The following is a 24,986-nucleotide window of genomic DNA, read 5'->3' as shown; positions in this document are numbered from 1 at the left end:
CAAGGGCACTGAGGCCAATTGTAGCATTCAGCTGAGATTGGTCAATGCAGACAGGACGGGAATTGAACTCAAAACCACCTGGTCTGTATGGCTCAGTTTCTCACTGTTGCCTTTATCAACCCTGCCATTGAGGAGGCATTTTACCAATCTAACCGGTTAATCTGCATCGCCCTCACTATAGTATTGCTGAAATTGATGCTGTTTGCTTCAGCATTCTGACTGACTGTTGTCCTTGTGTGTTCTTCATGTAGACCCTCAGCCAGTGCTTTACTCAACCATTCATTTGTGAAGCAGGTATGTATATGGTGCATATTTATTTATAAAATAATGAAATTGCCTGTTTCATATATTCAGTTCTCCAATTACTCCATGCCCTCTCTGATCTTTCAGATCCCAAGGTTCCTTTTATTAGAGAGTGGGGGAGATGGGGATAAGGAGTTCTACACAATGAATGTTGTTTTCTCTGAAGCTTGTCGTGAGTCTCGCCATTTTGATGGTCTGCACTCATCATGTCATCTTGGGAAGGGAGACGGAAGCTGAGAGAGAGAAAGAGGAAAAGGGAACTTGGAGCAGGTGGAAAGGACATGGTGGGAGTTAATAAATTGGAAGAAGGGATGAGAGAAGAGAGACAAGGGAAGGAGTAGCCTGTGAAGTTTATTTATTTTTTATTTAGAGATACAGCACTGAAACAGGCCCTTCGGCCCACCGTGTCTGTGCCGACCATCAACCACCCATTTATGCTAACTCTACACAAATCCCACATTCCTACCACATCCCCACCTGTACCTATATTCCCCTACCACCTACCTATACTAGGGGCAATTTATAATGGCCAATTTACCTATCAACCTGCAAGTCTTTTGGCTGTGGGAGGAAACCGGAGCACCCGGCGAAAACCCACGCAGACACAGGCAGTACCCAGAATTGAATCCGGGTCGCTGGAGCTGTGAGGCTGCGGTGCTAACCACTGCGCCACTGTGCCGCCCTCTGTCCTGTTTTAATAGTTAGTGAGGTAAAGCTGGTGTCCACCATATCTCTTTTCTAGACTGCTAGGAACTTTAGCTACTGGGTGATGAGTTTTTAAAAACACGGTGGCCTGGATTTTGCGATCAGTGGTGAAGTAATGGCACTTGCCGCTGACCACCCTGAGAAGTACAAACGTAACGAGTTGGTTGGCTGCAGCGAGAACTTCAACTTTTCGCTATAGCATGATCCATTAACGAAATGCTCTGCGAGGCATAGCAGCGAGGCACATTCACAGTGAAGCCACAACCTCTAATGATGTCATGAGCTGAAGACATGCCCTTGAGGTCAGTCTTCAGCTCAAAGGCAGGTGAGTGTTTTATAATACTTTTAAAGCTTTTAAAAAATTTTAAATGCTTTTAAACACTTGAACAAACTTTACCCAGAAAATGTTAGCTTGTCTCACAATTTATTTTCTGCTCTTGTTTCTGCAGTTTTACTAGCTCGGTTTAATTGCATTTTTTTTTGTCTTACAGACTTTATATAAAAATTATGATATATTTTTCTTATCTGAGATTTTTGCATCATTTAATTTTAATCCCTTTCACCTCCTATGTCTTTTATCTGAACTTCAGCCCGAGTATCCCTTGCAGTTTTTCCATGGAGCTTAAATTCTCTCCCTCCCTTCTTCTCCCCCTTCTCCCCCTTTTCGCCCTTTTCGCAATAGTGGAGCTGATCGAGCTGCGTGGTCTGAGAGATGACAAGCGACCAGATGGGGCTTTGAGCCCTGGCAGCAGCAGGTCAATCTTCCGCTCCTTGGGCTTGGAGAGGACCAATGCCACTAGCTTCATCCCCAGGTCCCGGGCATTGAGCTCCCAGAGCCAGGGCAAGGCCACCAGACATGAGCAGCAGAACTCGCTATTGCTGCTGTTAGAACATGAGCCACAAATGACCGACCCTCAATAGCGACAAATATCTGAGCGTTTGTTGCTATTGGAACTGCAAAATCCAGGCCATTACTCGCAGTCACTTGTTCATCACCGTCTCACTTAGGAATGTCCTCTTCAGACTACTGACAGACTATTTTTGGATATTGGATATTTAGGCACTTTAAGTAGTTGAATAGCACATAAATTCATATACTTATGCCCAACCATCAGCACTGCATATTCTGGCACAAAGCATTTCACTAACAGTGTTAAATTAAGACAGTCAATCAAATGTTACTTTGAGTTATTCAGATTTATCACGTCAATGAACAGGAGTGTAAAAGACAGAAAATGACACCAAAATTGGTGGTATCGTGGACAGTGAAGAAGGTTCTCTAAGGTTACAACAGGATGTATATCAACTGGGAAAGTGGGCAAGGGACCGGCAAATGGAATTTAACGCAGACAAGTGCGAAGTGATGCATTTTGGGAAGTTAAACCAGGGCAGGATATATACAGTGAATGGCAGGGCCCTGGGTAGTGTTGTTGAGCAGAGAGACCTTGGGGTGCAAGTACATAGTTCCCTGAAAGTGGCAACACAGGTAGACAGGGTGGTGAAGAAGGCATATGGCATGCTTGCCTTCATCGGCCGAGACATTGAGTACAAGAGTTGGGACATCATGTTACAATTGTACATAACGTTGGTTAGACCGCATTTGGAGTACTGTGTGCAGTTCTGGTCGCCGCACTACAGAAAAGATGTGATTAAGCTAGAGAGGGTGCAGAAACAAATCACAAGGATGTTGCCTGGTTTGGAGGGCTTGAGTTATAAAGAGAGATTGGATAGGCTGGGTCTGTTTTCCCTGGAGCAAAGGAGGCTGAGAGGGGACATGATAGAGGTATATAAAATTATGAGAGGCATAGATAGGGTAGATAGCCAGAGTCTATTTCCCATGGTAGGGGTGACTAAAACTAGAGGGCATAAATTTAAGGTGAGAGGGAGGAGGTTTAAAGGGGATCAAAGGGGTAAATTTTTCATACAAAGAATAGTGGGTATCTGGAATGAGCTGCCTGAGGAGGTGGTGGAGGCAGGAACAGTAGCAACATTTAAGAGGCATTTGGACAGGTACTTGAATGAGAAAGGCATAGAGGGATATGGAATTAATGCAGGCAGGTGGGATTAGTATAGATAGGCATGATGGTCAGCATGGACGTGGTGGGCCTAAGGGCCTGTTTCTATGCTGTATGACTCTATGACTCTAAAATATAGACCTAAGTAAATACCTGAAACTCAACTATATCTACTTGGCATACAGTAATCAAGTAGTAAGATACTGAGGAAATTTATGAGGAAGTTGCCAGGGATGGAGAATTTTAGCTATGAGGAAAAATTGGACAGGTTGAGATTTTTTTTCTTTGGAACAGAGGAGGCTGAGGGAAGGTTTAATGGAGAGGTCAGTAACTAGGGGGCATGGATTTAAAGTAATTGTCAGAAGGATTAGAGGAGAGTTGAGGAACTCACTGCCTGAAAGGGTGGTTGAGGCAGAAACCTAATTGCATTAAAAAAAAGAACTTGGATAAGCATTCAAAGTGCTGTAACCAGCAGGTCTATGGACCAAGAGCTGGAAAGTGGGATTAGGTGGGATAGCTTTTTTTTGGCTGGTACAGACACAATGGGCTGACTGGGCTTCTGTGCCATAAATTTTCTATGTTTCTATGCTCACTCTGGCACAAAATCTAACTTATCCACCATAAAAAGCACAAGAAAGCTTGGATCGTGACGGTGCTTAACTTCAACAGTTTCATAAATTCAACAGAATAATCAATTGTCATAAAAATGTCAGTGACCTCAAGAAAATCTCAATGAAAACTGTATGTGATGACAATAATCATCATCATGCCAAAGGGAAAAAAGAATTTAGTTTACCAGAGAAGGTAAACATTCTAATCTACTGTATGATAGAGATAGCATCACTCCAGAACCTGAACAGCTTGGTAAACTTCTTAAATTGATCCAACAGTTTTCAGGTTTTCTTGGTGTTATTTTATGCTCATTAAAGACTTTATTATCCATTGTCTGCATTTGTGTAGCAATCATTCCATTAAGGATAAGAATGGAAAAGTATGTTTTAAAAGTATTTTGTACATGAAAAATTAAGTTCTTTATTCCATATATTCCACATCACAGTGATACCAATATAAATATATAAGGATTGATCTTTGGATCAATACACAGAGGAAGAATGTTTGACTTGATATGGCCAGAAAGGAAGAAACATTTAGGGACCTTAATAGACTCTAATGATATAAAGGATAAGTGGGATTAAAGCCTGGCTCGGGTATAAAATTAAAACTGACCCGGGCCCAACCTGAACCCGACCCTGGCCCGAGTCCTTCAATTTTTTTCCATGCCCGCCCTGACCCGAAAATATCAAACATATTATTAGTACCGAAAAAAATCCGCCAAAACGTAGATTAAAAACAAAACAATACAAAAACAAACCAACCATAGCCAACTGGAACCCGACCCGAGCCCGAATGCTGGACATCGAATATAGACCCGAACCCGACACATGTAGTCGGGTTTGGTTGGGTTCGGGTCGGGTAGCTAGGCTTTAATTGGGATTCCACATCTGAAGTTAAGTGCTTTGGTTATCAAAACTTAATTTACTGAACTGGTCTGAACAAGAGAAAACATTTTACAGGTAGAATTTCTGTGGGGTGTCTCCCAGTCAGCCACTGTAACTTTGGCAGACAATTGGCGCCAGCCCCGGAGAAATGGCATAAACATTCACACTTAGTTTGCAAAGTTCCTGCTGACAATCCACCAAAGTTGTCAGAAGAACCTCTTTGGAAATTCTGCACCTTTGTCTCTTTCCTCCTCTATTAGCACGTACACTGCAACTTGAGCATATTTTACAACAAGATTAGAAAATCTCGATCAGGAACAAGGGCTATTTGGCTTATCAAGCCTATTTGCTCCATAGAATAATTTGCATCATCATTTACTATGCCATAATTTTAATGAAATTCCTACTTGTCTAACTAAAATTATATAGAAACAAGTCAATGTGGGATTTATTCGTAAACTCCTAAATAATCTATTAAAGTTCTGCTGTATCAAACTAACAATACAATCTACATTGTCAACCCTGAACATATTTTGCATAGATGCATGTGCATGCGTCAATAGTACAGGAGCTGTAATTTTTTTATTGTTTATCCTCAAAACTTAATTGCTGTCTTGCTCAGATGTTAATCTAAGTTTGTTAACTGTGCATTAGCTGCTTTTGATGATTAGTCCCCATAGCTATGAAGCGATACATTCCTTGCATATAATTTAATGGTGGGTGCACTCTCAAGCAGGATCTGCACCTGCTGATCCCAGCTCTAAATAAATCAATGTTAAATCCAGCGCCAGTTATGGGAAATCAGCCAAATTGACCAAATATGGGTCCCTGTCTTTTTACAATGTGGCCTGGCTGGACCATGATCGGAGGCTCCTCCAGAGCCCATTGACGCGCACTGCAAATTCCGGTTTTCGACGCAAATGCGATCACCGGAGGTTGCAGGGTCATTCTGACTCTCAATAATGAAGAACATCTCGTTGCAAAGTGAATATAATTTCTGTAACTCGTCACAGTGTTACAATAACATCAAATCCTGAGGTTAAGACTATTTTGGGCCTTTTTACTGTTAATTTAATAGTTTTCTACATGAAAGGTTCATGCAGGGAGGAGTTGCTGCACTGGTTTTGACAGTATTGTCAGTTCCTCATCCTGTCAATCTCTCATTTTTCTGAGCTGTGACAGGTCACTGACTCGTTTTCTTTTCTTCAAATATTTAGCTGAAGCGTCGAGTGGTGGAGGTGCTTCCCGACCTGCTCCGACCCGTCACCCCCATGACAGACCTGGAAGGATCTCACCCACACGAGTTGCGAGGGATGGCCGGACTGGCATCCAGCCTGGAGCAGCTGGACGTGGAGGACTGGGACTTCTGAAAGTGGAGCCCATGCTGCGGCTGGTTGATGCAGATGGTCTTCATTTGTACTTTTTTATATAAAAAGCCAACTTCATTAACTTACAAATGATAGCTGGGATCCGGTGACCTGTGGTACTGTTGGAATCTGTGCCCATCGAACCAGCTCAGGTGGACCAGGGACCATCACCTGAACATTGTTGATCAACTTGAAGATAAGAGATTTCAGATCAAAGCCTTTGCCCTGTTACTGTACCAGCAGCCAGTGAATTGTGAGTACAGAGATGCTGTCCCCAAACTCCTGAGTACAGAGGCACCGTACTCACTCCTCGTGAGCGCCGGGGCACTGTGCACACGCCCTTTGTGAGCGCAGGGGCACTGTGCACACGCCCTTTGTGAGTGCAGGGGCACTGTGCACACGCCCTTTGTGAGTGCAGGGACACTGTGCACACGCCCTTTGTGAGTGCAGGGGCACTGTGCACACGCCCTTTGTGAGTGCAGGGGCACTGTGCACACGCCCTTAGTGAGTGCAGGGGCACTGTGCACACGCCCTTTGTGAGTGCAGGGGCACTGTGCACACGCCCTTTGTGAGTGCAGGGGCACTGTGCACACGCCCTTTGTGAGTGCAGGGGCACTGTGCACACGCCCTTTGTGAGTGCAGGGGCACTGTGCACACGCCCTTTGTGAGTGCAGGGGCACTGTGCACACGCCCTTTGTGAGTGCAGGGGCACTGTGCACACGCCCTTTGTGAGTGCAGGGGCACTGTGCACACGCCCTTTGTGAGTGCAGGGGCACTGTGCACACGCCCTTTGTGAGTGCAGGGGCACTGTGCACACGCCCTTTGTGAGTGCAGGGGCACTGTGCACACGCCCTTTGTGAGTGCAGGGGCACTGTGCACACGCCCTTTGTGAGTGCAGGGGCACTGTGCACACGCCCTTTGTGAGTGCAGGGGCACTGTGCACACGCCCTTTGTGAGTGCAGGGGCACTGTGCACACGCCCTTTGTGAGTGCAGGGGCACTGTGCACACGCCCTTTGTGAGTGCAGGGGCACTGTGCACACGCCCTTTGTGAGTGCAGGGGCACTGTGCACACGCCCTTTGTGAGTGCAGGGGCACTGTGCACACGCCCTTTGTGAGTGCAGGGGCACTGTGCACACGCCCTTTGTGAGTGCAGGGGCACTGTGCACACGCCCTTTGTGAGTGCAGGGGCACTGTGCACACGCCCTTTGTGAGTGCAGGGGCACTGTGCACACGCCCTTTGTGAGTGCAGGGGCACTGTGCACACGCCCCTCGTGAATGCAGGGGCACTGTGCTCACGCCCCTCGTGAGTAGAGGGGCCCGGTGCTCACGCCCCCTCGTGAGTAGAGGGGCCCGGTGCTCACGCCCCCTCGTGAGTACAGGGGCCCGGTGCTCACGCCCCCTCGTGAGTACAGGGGCCCGGTGAACACGTTTCCAGTGAGTACAGGGGCCCGGTGCTCACGCCCCCTCGTGAGTAGAGGGGCCCGGTGCTCACGCCCCCTCGTGAGTACAGGGGCCCGGTGAACACGTTTCCAGTGAGTACAGAGGCACTGTGCCCACACCCCTTGTGTCACAGTGGAGGGGGTGCGATGTGCCCTGATAATGTTTTATTACCTTCTTACATGAAATCCCTTTATACCTGAATTGTTAATTATTCAGATTCAATCAATATTAAAGTTACGTTTGGATATAAATGTGTGGAACCCTTCTATACTGGACAAGTGTCAAATGCAACAGTTGTAGCTTGGGTTCTCTCCCATGCAGAAGAAGATCCTGAATTTTCCAATTCTGCATTCTGCCAAGTCCATTGGGTTGATTTGTTCTGTCACACAGCTTTAGGTAAACAGAGGGGCATTTGCCAGTCAGTTGCTGTCTCTAATTGATGGGTCAAATACAGGTAAATAGCAGGAGTCCGAAGAACTTGGGCTGTGAGATCCATGGTTCCACAGACTGTTGAGGTTGGGTTCTTGCTCCGATCAGAGCAGGAGCAATTGTAGGTATCATTTTGATAGGTCAAGATCCTGTACAGGAGGACCCTGGCTCAACTGACCGGCTTAGCCACAGCCCAGATTTCTAGGTGTCATTCCATGGAGGAACCCTTCATTTTTGAGCCTGGATCCTCCAGTAGATCTGAGCTGCCTCAAGCGCTGCATTAGCAACTCACCAATTGCTCACAATCCCTTGGGATCCGCAGAAGCTCTTGGTTGTCTTATATCCCATTTAGGGTAAGTAGGGTTGCCCACCTCTTCAGGATTGTCCTGGAGTCCCCAGGAATTGTAGATTAATCTCCTAGACACTGTTGCAAGCAACCCAGGAGAAAACTAGTCTGGGAACACTTTGAACACTTTTGTTTATTGTAGAAAATATTGGAGGTGGAAACAAGGCTGTTGAACTGGTTGAATTGGGAGGTCATGTGATGAAACCTTCAGGAATATGTGCAATCAACACTAAGAGGTGGGATTATGCATCCCATTGAGAAATATTTCCTCGCTTTAGGTTCTGATCACAGCAGCAATCTTTATAGTTCTCTATGTGCAACATCTTGGGGAGCTACCCTGTGAAATTGTGACACTAGTGTTCCTTGCATAGTCCCTCCCTTCCCAACCAGTAAAGGCCAACTGGGACTGGGCCCTTGATCTCATATTCACAGCATATCTCGGGATAATCCCCTCAGTAACACAGTTGATGGTGGTAATGACATGCTCCTGATGGAATGGGATGCCTCTCTGGAGGGTAACTGGGCTCAGGGCACATGGGCGATGGAATGGTTTACCTGGCACTTCAGTCAGTTGGAACTATAAATTTTAAAGCCAGCTCTACAAGTCTTGCAGACTGGTGAACAGGACAAGCTTGGAATGTACGTGGTCAGCTACACCAGTTGGTGGGCAGGAATTGAGAGAGAGCAAGCAAGAAATGTTTTCTTCTCCCTGATAGTGTGATGGTGTCTGCATCATATGACTGTTCTGTTCGTTTAAAATTTAGCCATTGGACAAAAGAGTAGCAGCTTCTCTCGGGTCACCCTGACTGGAAGGTTGACTGGAGGCAGTTCAGGAGTTACTGGGTGGGGGACAGATATTAACATATTTACCTCTCTAATCAAACCTCAGGTCCTGAGTTTCTCCTGGAGAACAGAAGCTCTGTCAGCCTGGAGCATGGTTGTGTTCTCTCATTGCTACTCATTTAGGCTTCTTTTATAGCTTTGCTTAGTATTTACAGCACAGAAATAGGCAATTCAGCCCAACTGGTCTGTGCTAGTGTTTATGTTCCACACGAGCCTTTTGTCACCCTACTTCAGCTCACCCTATCAGCATCTGCTTCTGTTCCTTTCTCCCTCATGTGTTATCTAACTTTATCTTAAAAATGCATCTTATTTATTTGCATCCATGCAGTAGGGAGTTCCAAATTCTAACCATTCTCTGAGTAAAGTTGTTTCACCTGAATTCTTTATTGGCTTTATCTGTGATTGTTATATTAATGGCGCCTAGTTTTGGACTGTACCACACAAGTGGAAACATCTTCTGTACGATTCCTCTATTGAATCCCTTGATAATTTTAAAGACCTCTATCTGGTCACCCTTCTCTTTACAAGTGAAAAGATCTCTATCCTGTTCAGTCTTTCCTGATAGTTATACCCTCTCAGTTCTGTATAGGTTTCTTCTGATCTCAGATAGTTCAAAAGTTAAGAGCAAAGTGATCAATAGTTGTACTTGCACATGCTAATGGCCCTGGCATTATGAATTTCATGATGTGCAGATGGCAGGTCCCACTGCTTCACGGAAGGGATCTCCTCACATTTAGTGTCATAAATGTACCTGACAGTCTAGCTGATACCCTGGTTGTTGAAAGGTGAGAACTTTTAGATAATGGTCTCTCAACAGTAATAGTCCAATACGTTTAGTTTCTGTTGGAAATTCATTAATGGAGCTTATATGAATGGAAATGGTTTGTGTAGCAGTAGTTTTCTCCTATCTCATTTTGTGTCCTTCATGATTCAAGCCAAAGGTAGCAGCTGTGATTGATTCTTTTTGGGTTTATACTGTGCTGTTAGGGGAACCCAGATAGTCTTCCATTGTGTCCAAACCATTTGGAAATTGTGTCCAGTTTGACCTTTGCTGATTCCCTGTTGGCACCTTGGTTTAGTCAATCAAAATGTAATGTCTACTATTTAAAATTCTTCATGGAAACCTGCACTGTTAGCTTCTCTTTTTGGCTTGCAGAGGTAGTGAACTGCAAACCTTTAATGTAGACCAGCTGTAGTTGGATAGTGTTCTGACAGCAGTACTTACCCAATGCTTTTACTCAATGTCACTTCCCACTTTCAGTTGAGTCTCAACCAATTATTTGTTTCCTGTGGTTCAGTGACCCAAAGCAAGCCAGGGAGTGGCCTGCTGAGTGGGATGGTTGGATATATCAACACTGGTGCTCTCTTCTAAAGAAGGAAAAACCATATAAAATTTACGACACAGAAGGAGGCCATTCAGCCCATCATATTTGTGCTGGACGACAAAGAGCTTCCCAGCCTAATCCCACCTTCCTGCACTAGGTCTGTAGCGGGTGGTGAATCTTTGGAATTTTCTGCCCCAGAGGGCTGTGGAGGCTCAGTCGTTAATTATGTTCAAAACTGAGATCGATAGATTTCTACATATTAAAAACATCAAGGGTTACGGGAATAGTGCAGGAAAATGGTGTTGAAGTAGAAGATCAGCCATGGTCTAATTGAATGGCGGAGCAGGCTCAAAGGGGTGAATGACCTACTCCTGCTTCTGTTTCTCATGTTCTTATGTCATTGCTCTTCAAGTAGACACCAAATACGTTTTAAATGTAGTGAGAGTTTCTGCCTCTACCACCCTTTCAGGCAAAGAATTTCAGGTCCCTACCACCCTTTGAGTGAAAAAATATTTCCTCATCTCCCCTCTAATCCTTCTAACAATTACTTTAAATCTATGCCACCTGGTTTTGACCCCTCTGCTAAGGTAAACAGGTCTCTGTTTACTCTATCTAGGACACTCATTATTTTATACACCTCAATTAGGGCGGCGCAGTGGTTAGCACCGCAGCCTCACGGCTCCAGAGACCTGGGTTCAATTCTGGGTACTGCGCATGCGGAGTTTGCAAGTTCTCCCTGTGACCGCGTGGGTTTCCGCCGGGTGCTCCAGTTTCCTCCCACCGCCAAAGACTTGCAGGTGATAGGTAAATTGGCCATTGTAAATTGCCCCTAGTGTAGGTAGGTGGTAGGGAATATGGGATTACTGTAGGGTTAGTATAAATGGGTGGTTCTTGGTCGGCACAGACTCGGTGGACGAAGGGCCTGTTTCAGTGCTGTATCTCTAAATAAATAAAAATTAAGTCACCCCCTCATCCTCCTCTGTTCCAAGGAAAACAACCCCAGCCTATCTAATCTTTCTACACAGCTAAAATTTTCCAGTCCTGGCACCATCTTTGTAAATCTCCTGCACTCTCTCCAGTGCAATCACATCTTTCCTATAATGTAGTGACCAGTACTCCAGCTACGGTCTAACTAGTGTTGTATACAGCTCGAGCGTAGCCTCCCTGTTCTTATACTTTATGCCTCAGCTAATAAAGGAAAGCATGCTATATGCCTTCCAAACCACCTTATTGACCTATCCTGCTACTTTTAAGGATCTGTGGACATACACTCCAAGATCCCTCTGTTCCACACTACTCAATATCCTACCATTAATTGTGTATTCCCTTGCCTGTTGCCCCTCCAAAAATGCATTATCTTTCACTTCTGATTGCATTCCATTTTCCACTTTTCTACCCGACTGACCAGACCATTTATATCTTTCAGCAGCCTAAAGCATTCCTCCTCACTGTCAACTACACAGCCAATTCTAACATCATCTGTAAACTTCTTTATCATGCCGCTACATTTGTGTTTAAATCATTAATGTAAACTACAAAAAGCAAGGTACCAAGTACTGAGACCTGCGGAATCCCACTGGTAACAGCCTTCAGTCACAAAAACACCCATCAACTATTACCTTTACTTCCTGCCACTAAGCCAATTTCAGATCCAATTTTTCAATCTCCCTTGAATCCCAAGGGCCTATTACTTTTTGACTAGCCTGCCTTGTGAGACCTTGTCAAAAGCCTTGCTAAAATTCACTGGACCACAACTACTTCACTGCCCTCATCAACTCTACTTGTCACCTCCTCAAAAAAATTCAGTCAAGTTAGTCAGACATGACCTTCCCTTAACAAATCCATGCTGACTTTCCTTCTTTCATCTATGCTTTTCTAAATGAAGGTTTCCACTGTCTCAGAATTGATTCCAATAGTTTGCCCAAAAGCTGAAGCAAAGCTAACTGGCCTAGAATTACTCAGATTATTCCTTCTTCCTTTTTTTTAGTCCGGTGTCATTGAGAAATAGAGTCATAGAATTATACAGCACAGAAACAGGCCCTTTGGCCCATCGTGTCTGTGCCGGCCATCAAGCAGCTATCTATTCTAATCCCGTTTTTCAGCACTTGACCCGTAGCCTTGTATGCTATGGCGTTTCAAGTGCACATCTAAATACTTCTTAAATGTTCAGGGTTCCTGCCTCTACCACCCCTTCAGGCAGTGTGTTCCAGATTCCAACCACCCTCTGGGTGAAAACATTTTCCTCAAATCCCCTCTAAACCTCCTGCCCCTTACCTTAAATCTGTGCCCCCTTCAGACTACTAGAAAAGATCGGATGTCCACCAAAGCTACTAAGTATTATCACCTCATTCCATGACAATATGAAAGGCACAATTCAACATGGTGGCTCCTCCTCAGAGCCCTTTCCTATCCTGAGTGGCGTGAAACAGGGCTGTGTTCTCGCACCCACACTTTTTGGGATTTTCTTCTCCCTGCTGCTTTCACATGCGTTCAAGTCCTCTGAAGAAGGAATTTTCCTCCACACAAGATCAGGGGGCAGGTTGTTCAACCTTGCCCGTCTAAGAGCAAAGTCCAAAGTACGGAAAGTCCTCATCAGGGAACTCCTCTTTGCTGACGATGCTGCTTTAACATCTCACACTGAAGAGTGCCTGCAGAGTCTCATCGACAGGTTTGCGGCTGCCTGCAATGAATTTGGCCTAACCATCAGCCTCAAGAAAACAAACATCATGGGGCAGGATGTCAGAAATGCTCCATCCATCAATATTGGCGACCACGCTCTGGAAGTGGTTCAAGAGTTCACCTACCTAGGCTCAACTATCACCAGTAACCTGTCTCTAGATGCAGAAATCAACAAGCGCATGGGAAAGGCTTCCACTGCTATGTCCAGACTGGCCAAGAGAGTGTGGGAAAATGGCGCACTGACACACTCGGACTTTTGTGTTCCGTATCAGGCCTGTGTCCTCAGTACCTTGCTCTATGGCAGCGAGGCCTGGACAACGTATGTCAGCCAAGAGCGACGTCTCAATTCATTCCATCTTCGCTGCCTCCGGAGAATACTTGGCATCAGGTGGCAGGACCGTATCTCCAACACAGAAGTCCTCGAGGCGGCCAACATCCCCAGCTTGTACACACTACTGAGTCAGCGGCGCTTGAGATGGCTTGGCCATGTGAGCCGCATGGAAGATGGCAGGATCCCCAAAGACACATTGTACAGCGAGCTCGCCACTGGTATCAGACCCACCGGCCGTCCATGTCTCCGCTATAAAGACGTCTGCAAACGCGACATGAAATCCTGTGACATTGATCACAAGTCGTGGGAGTCAGTTGCCAGCGTTCGCCAGAGCTGGCGGGCAGCCATAAAGACGGGGCTAAAATGTGGCGAGTCGAAGAGACTTAGTAGTTGGCAGGAAAAAAGACAGAGGCGCAAGGGGAGAGCCAACTGTGCAACAGCCCCGACAAACAAATTTCTCTGCAGCACCTGTGGAAGAGCCTGTCACTCTAGAATTGGCCTTTTAGCCACTCCAGGCGCTGCTTCACAAACCACTGACCACCTCCAGGCGCGTATCCATTGTCTCTCGAGATAAGGAGGCCCAAAGAAGAGGTTATTGATCCCTCCGCTAAGGGAAAAAGTTTCTTCCTATCTATCCTATCAATGCCGTCATAATTTTGTATACCTCAATCAGGTCCCCCCTCAACCTTCTCTGATCTAAAGAAAACAACCTTAACCTATCCAGTCTCTCTTCATAGCTGAAATGCTCCAGCCCAGGCAACATCCTGGTGAATCTCCTCTGCACCCTCTCCAGTGCAATCCAGTGCATCCTTGCTATAGTGTGGTACCCAGAACTGTACACAGTACTCCAGCAGTGGCCTAACTAGCACTTTATACAGCTCCTTCATAATCTCCCTGCTCTTATATTCTATGCCTCGGCTAATAAAGGCAAGTATCCCATATGCCTTCCTAACCACCTTATCTACCTGTGCTGCTGCCTTCAGTGAACTATGGACAAGTACACCAAGGTCCCTCTGACCCTCTGTATTTCCTAGGGGTCCTGTGGACATGGTCTTCACAGCAACACAACTCCAAGAAAAATGTAGGGAGCAGCAGCAACCTTTATATGTGGCCTTAGAGTCGAAGGCCTTTGTGAGATCAATCAATCAGGAGGGATTATGGAACATCCTCCTCAGATTTGGCTGCCTGGAGAAATTCGTCATCATCCTCCCCCTGCTGCACGACAACATGCAAGCAGTAATCCTTGCCAACGGATCTGCCACTGACCCAATCCGAGTGCAAAATGGGGTAAAGCAAGGCTGTGTCATTGCACCAACGCTCTTTTCCATCTTCATCGCTGCAACACTCCACCTCATCTCCATGAAGTTCCCTGCTGGAGCAGATCTATTCTACAGGATGAGCGGGAAACTCTTAACCTACGTCACCTGCAGTCCAGAGTCATGGTCACCCCAACCTCTGTTATCGAGCTGCAGTACGCTGACGACACTTGTATATGTGCACACTCAGAGGCCGAGCTTCGATGCATTCACAGAAGCATATGAAAGAATGGGCCTTAAGCTAAACATCTGGAAGACAGGTCCTCTACCAGCCTGTTCCCACAGCGGAACACTGCCCCCCTCCCCCGACTACCACGATCCACGGCGAACCACTGGACAATGTGGATCACCTCTCATACCTTGGGAGCCTCCTCTCAGCAAGGGCAGACATCGATGATGAAACTCAACATCACCTCCAGTGTGCCAGCGCAGCCTTCAGTCATCTGAGGAATAAAGTGTTTGACGACAAAGATCTCAAATCTGCCCTGTGTGCATCAGAAACATGGACACTGTACAACAGACATCTCAAAGCCCTGGAGAGATATCACCAGCGGTGCCTCTGCAAGATCCTGCAAATTCAGTGGCAGGACAGACACTCAGTGTCACTCAGATATATCAGTGTCCTCTCTCAGGCCTACATCCCCAGTATTGATACACTGGTCAAAGAACAGCACAGCACAGGAACAGGCCATTCGGCCCTCCAAGTCTGCGCCGATCTTGATGCCTGTCTAAACTAAAACTTTCTGCACTTCCGGGGACCGTATCCCTCTATTCTCATCCTATTCATGTATTTGTCAAGATGCCTCTTAAACATCGCTATCGTACCTGCTTCCACCACCTCCCCCAGCAGCAAGTTCCAGGCACTCACCACCCTCTGTGTAAAGAACTTGCCTCGCACATCCCCTCTAAACTTTGCCCCTCGCACCTTAAAGCTAATAACTGACTCTTGCACCCTGGGAAAAAGCTTCTGACTATCCACTCTTTCCATGCCACTCATAACTTTGTAAACCTCTATCAGGTTGCCCCTCCACCTCCGTCGTTCCAGTGAAAACAATCAGAGTTTTTCCAACCTCTCCTCATAGCTTATACCTTCCAGACCAGGCAACATGCTGTTAAACCTCTTCTGCGCCCTCTCCAAAGCCTCCACATCCTTCTGGTAGTTACATTGGGCGGGCTGCATCGTCCGCATGCCTGACACAAGACTCCCAAAACAAACTTTCTACTCCGAGCTCTGTCACGGCAAGAGGTTACCAGGAAGGCAGAGAAAATGCTACAAGGTTGTCCTTAAAGCATCCCTGAAAAAATTTGACATCTCCACTGATATGTGGGAATTTCTTGCCCGAGACCACCCAAATTGGAGAAGAAGCATCCGCGAAGGTGCCAACCAGTTCGAACAAAGTCTAGATGTCCAGGCTGCAACCAAGTGCAAAAAGTGGAAGGAGCATTCGGAAATTTGAATATCCCATCCACTCGCCTCATCAAACACCACCTGTGGCAGAGTGTGCGGATCCAGAATTGGACTATTCAGACACCTAAGGACCCACAATCCCCGAGTGGAAGAAAGTCATCCTTGTTCCTGAGGGACTGCCTAAGAAGAAGGAGGAGAAATATTAGTTGTTGTTGGAGAGGGCTTAGCCCAGTTCACCAACATGATAATGGTGTTGAAAGGGTTAAATTATGAGGACACATTGCATATACTTGGCTTTTATTCCCTTGAATATAGAAGATTAAGGGGTGCTCTAATCGGGGTGTTTAAAATGATAAAAGGATTTGAAAAGGTAGATGAAGAGAAACTATTTTCTCTGGCAGGGGAATAAAGAACAAGGGCCACAATCTTGGAATTAGAAGCAGGCCATTCAAGAGTAAAATCAGAATCCACATTCACACAAAGGCTAGTGGAAATCTGGAATACTCTTCCCCCAAAGGGCTGTGAATATTGGGTTAGTTGGAGTTTTCAAGACTGAGAGCAACATGATTTTTGTTAGATAAAGGTATCAAGGGCTATGGAGCAAAGGTGGGTAAATGGTGTTGAGCTGCAGATCAGCCATGATCTACTTAAATGTCGGATCAAGGCTGAGAGGCTGTCTGGGTTCCTGTTCCTTTGATCCAAAGCCTAAAAGAGAGCCATTGACAATGTCAGTGAGCTGAGGAGGGGTCGTAATGTGATGAAGAGTTGGGTCGTTACATGGAGATGTCAAGGGTAATGAGAGTTAGTGAAGATGGGAAAAAGAAGTTGTAAAATGAAGTGAGCTTGAGCCTAGGATGTCGAGATGGCTAGGGGAATCTCGGCGGGTGAAAAGGTATGAATGAGTCAGATAAGAAAACCAAGTAGTCATTCAGGCTATGAAATCTATAAACTCCTCAGATTTGGTGCTAGAGATGAAGATGGTGAGTGGAAAGTAAGGGTTTGTCATTGAATAGAGGGGCCTGAGCCTGACTTTAATATCTGGAGTAGTGGGAGTATGTTGCTGAAGAGGGTGTTGGAAAGGTTGCTGGGAATAGTTTCTTCCAGTGATGGAGGGTAATGTTGGAAGCAGCAGGAATGGCTTTTTAAGAGAAGGTGATCAGAGATGGACTTGTTGAAGATGGAGACCTCACAAGTAGCAAGTCTCCCAAGTTGTTGAGGTACAGGGAATGACCATGGGTGTGAATGATTGTGAGGAGGAGTGAAGAGAAGTTGGAGGTGTAGGTACTAAGGGAATTTAGGTGGTAAGGATGAGTTTGTGATCAGAAGGAAAAGGAGCCAGTGGAGTAAAGGGCAGGTCAGGATTGGGCCCAAAGATGAGAGCCACACATGCCCTAGGGCAGGGATAGTGTGTAATGTCTGGTGAAACAGGGCAGCCTGTAAGAGAAAGGAGTCACCTTCCTGTACAAGTGGATACAGGGCAATGTGAGGCAAGTCCCATAAAAGTAACATGTTCAGACCAATTACAGGAGCCACTGATGCAACTGAACCCAAGGAGGTATCTACAGTGGACCCCAAATTGCTTAAGGGGTGCACAGGTCAAAGATGAGGCTCCAAATGAGATTGTTGATTTTTCTGTTTATTCTACCACAACTGTTTTCAAACCAAATATCATCAACAAAATCACTCTCACTAAACCAATAGCAATTGGGAATGTTGGCTTTGCTCAGTGGTAGCATGCTTGCCCCTCAGTTCAAAGGACATGAATGTAAAACCCACTCCACTGACATGAGCACATAATCCAGGCTAATACCTCAATGCAATACTGAAGTGGTGCTGCAGCATCAGAAGTGCCCTCTTTCAGATGTGAAGCTAAATCAAGGTCCTGTCTAATTGTTTGAATAAATTAAAAAAGAACCTGTGACACTATCGAGGGGAACTCCCCTGGATGAACAGAGAACAGTACAGCACAGGAACAGGCCATTCGGCCCTCCAAGCCTGCGCCGATCTTGATGCCTGCCTAAACTAAAACCTTCTGCACTTCCGGGGACGGTAACCCTCTATTCCCATCCTATTCATGTATTTGTCAAGATGCCTCTTAAACATCGCTATCGTACCTGCTTCTACCACCTCCCCTGGCAGCAAGTTCCAGGCACTCACCGCCCTCTGTGTAAAGAACTTGCCTCGCACATGCCCTCTCAACTTTGTCCCTCTCACCTTAAACCTATGTCCCCTAGTAACTGACTCTTCCACCCTGGGAAAAAACTTCTGACTATCCACTCTGTCCATGCCGCTCATAACTTTGTAAACCTCTATCATATCGCCCCTCCTCCGTCGTTCCAGTGAAAACAATCCGAGTTTATCCAACCTCTCCTCATAGCTAATGCCCTCCAGACCAGGCAACCTCCTGGTAAACCTCTTCTGTACCCTCTCCAAAGCCTCCACGTCCTTCTGATAGTGTGGCGACCAGAATTGCACGCAATATTCTAAGTGTGGCCTAACTAAACTTCTGTACAGCTGCAGCATAACTTACCAATTTTTATACTCTATGCCCCGACCGATGAAGGCAAGCATGCCGTATGCCTTCTTGACTACCTTATCCACCTGCGTTGCCACTTTCAGTGACCTGTGGACCTGTACGCCCAGATCTCTCTGCCTGTCAATACTCCTAAGGGTTCTGCCATTTACTGTATACTTCCCACCTGCATTAGACCTTCCAAAATGCATTACCTCACATTTGTCCGGATTTCTCCGCCCAAGTCTGCAACCGATCTATATCCTGCTGTATCCTCTGACAATCCTCATCACTATCCGCAACTCCACCAACCTTTGTGTCGTCCGCAAACTTACTAATCAGACCAGCTACATTTTCCTCCAAATCATTTATATATACTACAAACAGCAAAGGTCCCAGCACTGATCCCTGCGGAACACCACTAGTCACATCCCTCCATTCAGAAAAGCACCCTTCCACTGCTACCCTCTGTCTTCCATGACTGAGCCAGTTCTGTATCCATCTTGCCAGCTCCCCTCTGATCCCATGTGACTTCTCCTTTTGTACCAGTCTGCCATGAGGGACCTTGTCAAAGGCTTTACTGAAGTCCCTATAGATAACATCCACTGCCCTTCCTTCATCAATCATCTTTGTCACTTCCTCAAAAAACTCAATCAAATTAGTGAGACACGACCTCCCCTTCACAAAACCATGCTGCCTCTCGCTAATAAGCTCATTTGTTTCCAAATGGGAGTAAATCCTGTCCCGAAGAATCCTCTCCAATAATTTGCCGACCACTGACGTAAGGCTCACCGGCCTATAATTTCCTGGATTATCCTTGCTACCCTTCTTAAACAAAGGAACAACATTGGCTATTCTCCAGTCTTCTGGGACCTCGCCTGTAGCCAATGAGGATGCAAAGATTTCTGTCAAGGCCCCAGCAATTTCCTCCCTTGCCTCCCTCAGTATTCTGGGGTAGATCCCATCAGGCCCTGGGGACTTATCTACCTTAATGCTTTGCAAGACACCCAACACCTCCTCCTTTTCGATAATGAGATGACTGAGACTATCTACACTTCCTTCCCTATGCTCATCATCCGCCAAGTCCTCCTCCTTGGTGAATACTGATGCAAAGTACTCATTTAGTACCTCGCCCATTTCCTCTGGCTCCACACTTAGATTCCCTTCTCTGTCCTTGAGTAGGCCAACCCTTTCCCTAGTTAGCCTCTTGCTCTTTATATATGTATAAAAAACCTTGGGATTTTCCTTAATCCTGTTTGCCAATGACTTTTCATGACCGTTTTTAGCCCTCCTGACTCCTTGCTTAAGTTCCTTCCTACTGTCTTTATATTCCTCAAGGGATTCGTCTGTTCCTAGTCTTCCAGCCCTTACGAATGCTTCCTTTTTCTTTTTGACTAGGCTCACAATATCCTGCGTTATCCAAGGTTCCCAAAACTTGCCAAACTTATCCTTCTTCCTCACCGGAACATGCTGGTCCTGGATTCTAATCAACTGACATTTGAAAGACTCCCACATGTCAGATGTTGATTTACCCTCAAACAGCCGCCCCCAATCTAAATTCTTCAGTTCCTGCCTAATATTGTTATAATTAGCCTTCCCCCAATTTTGTACCTTCACCCGAGGACTACTCTTATCCTTATCCACAAGTACCTTAAAACTTATGGAATTGTGGTCACTGTTCCCGAAATGCTCCCCTACTGAAACTTCGACTGCTGTCTGACATTCAGCTTCCACCAAAACTGATCACTGATCTCAGTTGTTTGTGGGATTTTTTTTATTGTTTCATGGGATATGGGTGTCGCTGGCAAGGCCAGCATTTGTTGCCCATCCTTAATTGCTCTTGACAACTGAGTGGCTTGCTACACCATTTCAGAGAGCAGTTAAGAGGCAACCACATTGCTGTGGGTCTGGAGTCACCTGTCAGCCAGACCAGGTAAGGATGGCCGATTTCCTTCCCTAAAGGGCATTAAAGGACATTTTGCTGTGTACAAATTGGCTGCAGCATTTGCTTGTGACTGCACTTCAGAAGCAATTTAAGATTCTGAGGATGTAAAAGGTGTTAAAAGAAATGCAGGTTTGCTGTTTGTTTTAGGTACTTGGGCCAGAAGGAGTGATTGAGGAAGTTGAGAAGATTTGCACTGGAACAATGGCAACCAGACATAAAACTGGCAAAGCTGATTAGGCGCATGTTAGAGAAACCGCCTGGGTTTAATTTTCACAAATAAATGTGGGTTCTGTAGGCCGGGTGACAGTCTCGACCAGTTTACTCCCCAAATGGTGTAATTGAAAATTCAATCCCCCGCATTTCCCCACCCCCCACTCCACCCACAAATACATCAACCTAAAAAAGTTTGGAAAAGCTGGGACAACGACAGAATGTTTACAACTCGAAAAGCAAGGTATAACTGAAAAACAACCTCAAGTAAAAAGAAGGGCTTACATTTATATAGCACCTTTCACAACCTCAGGGCATCCCAAAGCACTTTACAGTCAAATAAGTGCTTTTGAAGTGTAGTGGCTGTTGTAATGTGGGAAACGCATCAGTCAATTTGCACACAGCAAGCTCTCAAACAGCAATGTGGTAATGATCAGATTTTTTTTTTTCCATTCCTGGGATGTGGGCGGCACTGGCCAGGCCAGCATTTATTGCCCATCCCTAAATTCCCTTGAGAAGGTGGTGGTGAGCTGCCTTCTTGAACCGCTGCAGTCCATGTGGGGTAGGTACACCCACAGTGCTGTTAGGAAGGTAGTTCCAGGATTTTGACCCAGCGACAGTGAAGGAACGGCGATACAGTTCCAAGTCAAGATAATGTGTGATGTGGTGGGGAACTTGCAGGTGGTGGTGTTCCAATGCATCTGCTGCCCTTGTCCTTCTAGGTGGTAGAGGTTGCAGGTTTGGAAAGTGCTGTCTAAGGAGCCTTGGTATGTTTCTGCAGTGCATCTTGTAGATGGTTCGCACTGCTGCTACTGTGCGTCAGTAGTGGAGGGAGTGAATGTTTGTAGATGGGGTGCCAATCAAGCGGGATGCTTTGTCCTGGATGGTGTCGAGCTTCTTGAGTGTTGTTGGAGCTGCACCCTTCCAGGCAAGTGGAGAGTGTTCCATCACACTCCTGACTTGTGCCTTGTAGATGGTGGGCAGGCTTTGGGGAATCAGGAGGTGAGTTACTTGCCATAGGATTCCTCGCCTCTGACCTGCTCTTGTTGCCACGGTATTTATATGACTACTCCATTTTGCAATGTTGATTGAGGGATAAATATTGGATAGGACACCAGCACTTCTCCAAAGTAGTGCCAAAATAAAATCTTTTACTTCATATGTGAGGGCAGACAGAAACTCGGTTGAATGCCTCATCCAAAATACAGCACCTGCAACAGAGCAGCACTCCCTGAGTACTGCACTGGAGTATCAGTGTTAATTTTTGTTCTTAAGTCTCAGGAGCAGGGCTTGAACTTATAATCTTCTGACTTGGAGGCAAGGGCATATCACTGGTGTATGACTGAGCCATAGCTGACACCTATGCTTTTGATCAAGGCCACTGCTTGAGGGTGTTTGACTAAGTTAAGCTAATTACTAAAAACAATGAGTGATAGTGAGAGAATGAGAAACATCGAGTAACAGTGAGAGAGTGAGAAACATCGAGTGAAAGTGAGAGCGAGAATATAAAATGGAAATGGAGACAGAGAGATAGTGAATGGCAGAGAGGGATAAAGAAAGGGCAGATACAGAAGAGAGAGTGAGAAAGAGTGGTAGATGGACAGACAGAAAAGGTGACAGGGAAATAGATGGATTAAAGAGATAGGCAAAATGCAAAATAAATAGAGACACTCAGAGAGGGGAAAGGAGGCAGGAGAGTCAACAACTGGAGGGTTGGTTTGCATTGGCAGTTATACCCAGCAACCTGTCCATAATGGCCATCTGTCTGGCAGCAAGCTGCCTGTGCCCTCTCCCACGGAATGGTATCAGGAAGCATTCTTTGTTCTTGGCTTGTGGGAAATGAAAGACATGCATTTCTGTAGCACCTTTTACAACCTCAGGATGTCCCAAAACACTTTACAACCAATGAAGTTCTCTTCGAAGTGTAGTCACTGTTGTAATGTAGGAATCACAGCAGCCAACTTGCACACAGCAAGATCCCACAAACGGTCATGTCTTAATGATCAGTTAATCTGTTTTAGTGATGTTGGTTGATGGATAAATATTGGCCAGGAGGTGGGTTGGTCATTTAAGTATTATAATGAGACTGGGTGCTTTGGATTTTACCTGTGTTTCAAGCTTAACCCTGGTCAGCTGGGTTTCCCAGGCCTCAGGAAATCCAACAGCTCAAGGGAGGTGAGGATTGCTGCATGAAAGAAGTAAGTGCCTTTCCAGCATTGCTTGTGGATCAGGAGGAGCAGAAGTGTTTCACCCGCAGCCCCACCCCTAAGATAATCTGCTTGCTCCCTTCAGCATTCTGGACCACTCCAGGATTGCCAATCCCTCCCCAGGATCTATAACCTCCCCGCAATCTATAACCACCCCCTCAGCATCATGAACTGCCTACTAAAGGCATGCTCAAGTCACAAACAAAAAACGACCCGAACCCAACGGAGCCACATCGGACCCGGCCCGAGTCCCCCCATTTTCCCCCGTGCCCAACCCAGCCCGAGCCCAACCGACCACCGCAATGTTCCCTTTACTTACCTTGCGACTCCCAATCTTCAGGAAGCTGCAGCATGAGCGTGTTGACGTTATAGAGACGCTCACTGTGCAGACCCAGTTTCCTTCTTTGACGTCCCAGCCTCCCAGCTCAGCTAAGTTTTTAACTTTTAACACTTACCTGCAATTCTTGCTGTGTGTGTCCGGCCTGACCCGGCCCGACCCGACCCGAGCCCGAAGGCCAGACCCGGAAGAGCTGCCCAACCCGACACATGTTGCCTGGTCCCGGCAGGTTCGGGTCAGGTAGCAGGTCTTTACTGCCCACACCCCAAGGTTCAGATCCCTCCCAGTATTGCCAAACCTTCCCAAGAATCTCTGACCTCCTCCTCAGCATCATGGACCACGTCAGGATTGCTGACTCCTCCCCAGGATCACAGACCCCTCATTAACCAAGCTACAGGCTCCATACCTGCTCCTGGCCTGTGGCCTGCACCAGAGCATTCGCCACCCAATAGGTAAGCCTGTAATCACCCAGGTATTTAGTGTTGCAAACCATCACAAACCCTTGGTTAGATTGCAGCCAAAACCCACTCCCTGGGTATGTATTATTCAGTTTGAAAAACAGATTTCTGCAGTCTTGTCCCTTTGTGGGAGGTGTGGTTTGGTATTCGTAATTTTGCTGTAAGCTGCTGCCCTGATGAGTTAATGGGCTGGGTTGGCAGAATGGAGGGAGGGCCAGTGACCACAGATTGAAGGGGAGCAGTGAGTGTGAGAGGACAGGCTCCAGGGCCACTACATGCAGGCCATCGCATCCAATGAACACATTGACCCACACTGCGTAGCACCTATTCATCATCCTGTACCATTCTGTGCTGAGACTGGATATATTCCTATCCAGACTGTGCCAAAACTGGGTACATTCCTGTACCATAACTGGGTACATTCCTGTGCCAAAACTGGATACATTCATGTACCATGCTGTACCAAGACTGGATACATTCCTGTACCATGCTGTGCCAAAACTGGGTACATTCCTGTACCATGCTGTGCCAGAACTGGGTACATTCCTGTACCATGCTGTGCCAGAACTGGGTACATTCCTGTCCAGACTGTATCAGGACTGATTACATTTCTGTAACAAGACTGGGTACATCCCTGTATATTCTGTATTGAGACTGGGTACGTTCATGTAACATTCTTTTTATTTATTTAGAGATACAGCACTGAAACAGGCCCTTCGGCCCACCGAGTCTGTGCCGACCATCAACCACCCATTTATACTAATCCTACATTAATCCCATATTCCTACCTTCCCTCAATTCCCCTACCACCTACCTATACTAGGGACAATTTATAATGGCCAATTTACCTATCAACCTGCAAGTCTTTGGCTGTGGGAGGAAACCGGAACATCCAGTGGAAACCCACGCGGTCACAGGGAGAACTTGCAAACTCCACACAGGCAGTACCCAGAATTGAACCCGGGTCGCTGGAGCTGTGAGGCTGCGATGCTAACCACTGCGCCACTGTGCCGCCCAGACTGAAGATATTCCTGTCCAGACTCTGCTGAGACAGTGTACATTCCTGTAACATTTGACTTGAACAAAGTGCTTGGAGTTTGGTGAGTTGAGGGAATCTTGATCTCTTTCTAAAAAATCTAATTTTGTTTGTATTTAACACTTAACTGATAGTTTCTGTTTAAATTCTAAAATTTAAATTCTAAAATTCATCCAGGGGCCGAAGCAGGGATATATAAGCTATCCACAGGGGGAGCAGCTGTAGTTTGTTGATTAAGGAAACTAGCTTGAACTGTTTTTTCTGTAGCTGGGGC

At 46.2% G+C, this 24,986-nt stretch overlaps 1 protein-coding gene across 6 annotated transcripts in view; it reads left to right on the top strand.

Annotated features, from left to right (window-relative positions):
- Positions 1-6,378, top strand: part of strada (STE20 related adaptor alpha) — a 119,723-nt gene extending 113,345 nt beyond the window's left edge. For 4 of the 6 annotated variants that reach the window (XM_068013106.1, XM_068013102.1, XM_068013105.1 and 1 more), the window contains 2 exons: positions 252-294; positions 5,740-6,378. In XM_068013106.1, the coding sequence (XP_067869207.1) occupies positions 252-294; positions 5,740-5,892 (196 nt within the window). In that variant the 3' untranslated portion in view covers positions 5,893-6,378. The remainder of the gene's footprint in view (positions 1-251; positions 295-5,739) is intronic. The other 2 variants (XM_068013103.1, XM_068013107.1) reach the window with 1 other exon arrangement.
- Positions 6,379-24,986: the final 18,608 nt, after the last annotated feature.

Source organism: Heterodontus francisci, chromosome 33 (genome assembly GCF_036365525.1).
Source record: "Heterodontus francisci isolate sHetFra1 chromosome 33, sHetFra1.hap1, whole genome shotgun sequence".
Taxonomy (NCBI): Eukaryota; Metazoa; Chordata; class Chondrichthyes; order Heterodontiformes; family Heterodontidae; genus Heterodontus; species Heterodontus francisci.
Note: the sequence above shows the minus strand (reverse complement) of the source record. Positions and strands in the feature narration are given on the sequence as shown.